We start from the raw sequence: 5812 nt of genomic DNA, 5'->3' as shown, positions 1-5812 counted from the left end.
ATTTTGCCGCCCTGGGCTAAATTATAAATGTCGTCCTATTAAAACTAAATAAATAAGAAAATTAAATAATCATATGATACAAATTATGCAATAATATTGGTTTATCTAAAAACATTTATTTTCAGTCATAAATATAAAATTAAAGTATAAAATAGTCTTTACATAACACATAGATATAATTAATATACTAATAAATAATAATATTAATACAATTATAGAATTGCGTAAGTTTTAGCTAAAATGCCGCCCATGGGTATTTAGACAAAAATTGCCGCCTTGGGCTATCGCTCAGACCGCCTCTGATTATGTGCATGTCGTATACACAACAAAAGCTAGTCTCAAATTTATATTATGTATGTATATAAAATACATGTAGGTAGGTATTTAATATGATAAAAAAAGTTGCCTAACAATCGAAAAAAAAATGACTTGCCTAAGTTTTGAAGCCCTAAATATTAACGCTGCTTTGTTTGTACAATATTTTATTTTATAATATGAATTAAATTTTATGAGTTGATACATTTTCATTATAAGTCAAATCGATGCTTACCTATCATTTATCAATAATCTTTAACAAATCATATACCTAAATGTCAGATGTAGCAAACTAGCAACACGTACCTACGATAAATGGCTTCAACAGATAAAACACTTACAAAAGGAGTCATTTACATACTACATTATTGTGTTTAGGCTTATAGTTTCCCGATGAGTGATGACCGCATAAAATTACGTCAATTACAATTAAACGACGCAGTGTACAACCATTATCGATGTAAATCTCCGCCTCGAACACCAAAACTATGCTTTGTATACGAAATATTGTAATAACTAATATCTATTCAGCCGTGTGTAAAATGACTACTAACCTGCGGTGTACTGATCTATAACTATTCATCTATTTCTCTTAATCAAACTGAGTTATTAATTTTGTTATAGTTGAGTCTAAAGATTTAGATCATTATTAGCATACACGTTAATTATATTTTAAATTAGGTTTGACGATTTATAACTAATATTTCCAATCTCCATCAGGATTCAGGAGACCTCTTCGCTCTATTATTTTATCAATTAAGTTTATTGTTCAACTCTGTAATAGGTAGCCTAAAATAAAATTGTTTAAAAATAAAAAATATTTTACATTAATTAGATATTACTGGTACCCAAACAAATATAATTCCAATTTGATCTATGAAATCTAATATCACACACTGCAGACCAATTTATTGATTGCATATTATTAATTAATTAGATTACATTGTGTTATACACAAATAAACACTAGTATTTTATAATATTTGTAAATATCCATTGTAACAAAAATGTTGGCACACACAGAATTCTGAAAAAAATAATGATTAGGTAAGAATGTTAGGTTTTAATGTTGAAATTGTTCCAATTTCAATAACCCAAAATCATTAAAAATGTTATACATCATTGTTCAGTATAAACTTAATTACAATTTTATAGTTTAGTTTTCCATACACATCAATCCAGCTAATGACATTGAGGCAATTAAAATTTGTTTTTTGCTTTTAAGTGACCAACATTAAAAACATTAAAACACCTCTATTAATAATAACAAATATAAGAACTTAAGAGGTCAGAAAAATTAGAACAGATCTTAGTTTTACTCTTGAATGGTATTATTAATTTAATAGATTGAACTTTTTAGTCATGGAATGTTGAACTTAACTATCGAATACTTTATACACGCTATATTTTTGTAATTATTACTCTCAAAACTTTTTGATAGTTAAATATTAACCTTGAAAATAAGTTTGGTGTAGAAATTTGTTGTGATAATATTTTTAAAATACTAAAAAACACTACTAATTAATTGTTATAACTATATATGCCATGGGTACAGCACGTATAAATAAATAAATGTTATTAGTCTAAACATTAATTTTTTTTAAATCTTATATGAAAATAATTGTAATTTATCGATATCACAAATAAATATTATTGAATAATGTTCTACTTTGAATTTAAAATTAATGATAAATTTAATACATACTATTTCATAATTTGAGATTAAAAATATACTTAATTATTTCCATAGAATATAGCCTAAGTTCAATATTACAGAATATTTTTAAATTTGATTATAAAAATTATATTTCAGTGTTATCATTTACCATAAATTTCATTGTTGAAAATACAGTTAGCATATTATGATTATTTCTAAACAAATAAAGTAAATTAATTAATTTAAAATAAAATACTTAAACATTAGATATGTGCAATTAAAATTCGATTGTGTAAAATTGAATGAGAATCATTATTTTGTATTCATACCAAGTTATGCAAAACTATACTGTATTATTTTGAATAATCTTAATTAAAATTGTATTTGTTAATCGGGTTCTTACATTAAATTATCTTGTTCTAACAGTTAGATAATATTTGTTTAGGTTTTTCTGAAAAAGAAATACTAGAATTTTCAAATTATACTCAAAATAGACTGTTGACAAATTATTACAATATTTGATAGACTATTTAATATATTATCAACAACTAGATTCAGTTGTTTTTAACATATTTTTGTATGTAAATGTAAAATAAACGTATTACGATATAATATGAAAACATTGTGTATGAATTACATGTGGATGTGAATGTATTTATGTAATAGATATTTAGAAATGTCTTACCATTTATTAGCTATTACTGCCTACATTTAACTTTATATATTTACTCACACAGGATAATTATTTAACTAAGTTTAAAAAAATACTGAAAAAACTGCAAAGTTATATATAATGTTCATCGTAAAGAATGAGTAGATATATCCAATTAAATTTTTATATACCTATACATATATCATAAATATGTATAAATAAAAACCTTTGTTTACTTTGAGTATTTAAGAGAAAAAAATTATCTACCAGTACAAAATAGTTTTTTAGTAAAAGTTAAATTACTCCTGATTTAAAAAGAATAAATTAAATTAACAGCATGATGTAATTTTTAACTTTTATTAGACATGATATTAGTTGTCGTACCATTCAAATTATATATTATATAAAAAAAAAGACATCACTCGCTAGCAATGCTAACTTCGGCAATAACACCAGGTTCGAGGTTGACACTAGTGATTTGTTTGACTTTATCACTTGGGCATTTTAAATCGATCACCCTCTTGTGAATTCTCATTTGGAATCTGTCCCATGTCTTTGAACCTTCACCACAAGGTGTTTTTCTAGTTGTGATACGCAAGAATTTTGTTGGCATACGCACTGGTCCTTTAACTGGCAGTTTCCTCTTCTTGATATCGGCAATCATCTCGGAGCACACTACAAAAATTTATTTTAATTAAGTAACAAGACAATATACTAGCATGAATTAACAATAAAAATATACTTTACCACTTTCCAAACTTTTGATGTTCTTGGAAGTCAATGTGATACGGATTTTGTGTCTTTTTTGATCAGTTGGAGTGTTTTCAACGTCTTTAAATTCCATATCCTAAAATAAATACAATTATATTTTATTAACTAAAAATTTTTGACAAGAAAATAATAAGTAAGTAAATAAATAATATATCTAGATATTTATTATTATTTAATTAATAAAACAAGTTTTAATATTTATAATCTATTAAGCAATAGACTATTCTGTACACAATTAAATGTTTTTATAATTAACCAATAAAAATAATTTTATTAATGAGAGCATGTATGTTAAAAATTAAAAAAAAAAAAATTAATAATAACAATTCAGTAGTTGTAATTAAATTAGTTGAATAAAATTTTTTATTTCAAATTGTAGTAAGCAATAGGTACTTTATTTTAATCGACCAACATTTTGAACAAATAAAGAAGCATTTAGCATTGTATCCTATAGTTTATGAATAAAGCAAATCATTTTAGAGAACATTTTTTAAATGTATTACGTGATAAATATTCAAAAAAAAGAAACCTAACATTTTGAGAAATAGGAACAAGAAATTCAATTGAACAAATTAGTCTATAAAATAAAGCAGAAGAGATGATAATTATCATTCTCAATGATTCATTTAATAAGTAAATGAACTGATCTAATTAATATGTAAATAGGTTATTATGTGAAAACAGTAAAATATTTTTAAACATTAAATAAAGATGATAATAACACTTACAATTATTAGAACTTAAAGTATCTAATTAATTTATTTTGAAAACAATGATATTTAAGAAATGTCCAAAGTAACTGGGACATTTCAACATAAAATTATTATATTATATTATTATATTATTAGAATGCTCTACAAAATGTAAAAACGAATGCATTTAAAGATAAGAAAAAGTCAAATATTTAAGAATACACAAATGTATATGCTTAGGGGTAGCAATTCATTAGTAATAACATAAGAGACCTATTCATTTATAGACAATTTGAAGACTATCATCAACAGTGATCAAACGACTTAATTTGACAAGTATTTGTTGTCGACCAAAACTTAAGAACTTCAGACAGCACACTAGGGAGGGTTAAAGGAGCGACTAACAGTATACTTTACAAGTATTAAATTAACATAAAAACATATATTTTATTGTAAACGATTAGTGCATTAGTGCGTTTAGATACGGTAGTGTCTGTGTGGTGAAAAAAAACTGAAGCCGTTTGTGATGATACGATAACAGCGATCAGAAACAGTTCTCGAAAAATGTAACGACATAAATCAAGTACTATTCGGATGACACCAACTACTGGAAGACAGAATTTTACCGCGTTTGAGAGAAACAATACAGGTATGCATCGCGTCCTTTTTTTATTTTTCCGGAGTACGTCAAAAGTTTTAACTGAAAGCAGCAGTCAATTAATACTAGTAATGCAATACTCACCATGATTGAATGGCGACAATACAGCAGGCTGATGACGAAAAGAAAACGGAAAAGATCCGAATCACGAACGATTGAAAATCACCAAACGTGGAAAAACGATCGCAAACGCAAAGGAGAGAATATGTCGAGCGGAATTGTTAGGTTATGTTATCGTGCATTCAATAGTAGTGGTAGGCGGACCACGGATGTACTTGGGTAATATCACGGTATGCTTTCTCCCAGTGCCGACAACATGTTCATTCTACCGTGGTACCCATGTACTACATTATCAGTTATAAATGTTTTGCTATAGTTGTGATAATGTTATGTGAACGATATAGTTTGTGATAACGCAGTCCACAAGATCACAGTACATGATCGTCATGATCAGTAATTTCAATCTTTGTAATCGCTTTAGCTTAATGCTTAATTTTTATTATTATTTATAATACGTTAATATTAATTAAAACAAATTTAAGCTTATGCTTCATAGTACTGGGCACTGGCGTTAAGTGCCTCATTGATAACTGATAATGCCATGTAATATGAGTAAATGAGCAATAAATAGTAAAATAACGAATAGGTAGGTATCTACTTAATGAACACTTATTTATTTTAAAAATACTACCCACTAATCAATTAGGTTATGGATATGATCAGTACTTAAAAATATTTTACGTTTTAAAAACAAAGAAATATCAAACATTCATCTAAATATTTTAAATATTTTTTTAAAGTACTATTGTATGTTTTATTAATTTAAAATTGTACAATAATTTTAAACTATTTAAAAAAAAAATAAACACATTGTACTACCTCGGGCTTCTTACGTGACGGGCCCGCTTGTGCCCGCACTCTGATCTCTCTTAGTTGTACGCAATTGGTTTTCTTATTCATTATTTTATATTATAACCATGCCAGTAGCGGATCTGAAGCTCATTTAAGGAGAGGTGATGTGGTATCACAGATTCATACGTACTAACAATGAAGTAACTGAAAATAAAT

The 5812-nt window shown here is 26.2% G+C and overlaps 1 protein-coding gene across 1 annotated transcript; it reads right to left on the bottom strand.

Moving 5' to 3' along the window:
* Positions 1 to 2961: 2961 nt before the first annotated feature.
* LOC112598898 (40S ribosomal protein S20) lies at positions 2962 to 4968 on the bottom strand. The gene is made up of 3 exons (XM_025345562.1): positions 4829 to 4968; positions 3371 to 3470; positions 2962 to 3298 (listed from the first exon to the last, which is right to left on the bottom strand). Exons 1-3 carry the CDS (start codon positions 4829 to 4831, stop codon positions 3042 to 3044), a joined length of 360 nt encoding a protein of 119 aa, XP_025201347.1. The 5' UTR covers positions 4832 to 4968; the 3' UTR covers positions 2962 to 3041.
* Positions 4969 to 5812: the final 844 nt, after the last annotated feature.

The sequence above is a fragment of the Melanaphis sacchari genome, unplaced genomic scaffold, assembly GCF_002803265.2.
Source record: "Melanaphis sacchari strain LSU unplaced genomic scaffold, SCAv2.0 Contig4_pilon_pilon, whole genome shotgun sequence".
NCBI lineage: Eukaryota > Metazoa > Arthropoda > Insecta > Hemiptera > Aphididae > Melanaphis > Melanaphis sacchari.
Note: the sequence above shows the minus strand (reverse complement) of the source record. Positions and strands in the feature narration are given on the sequence as shown.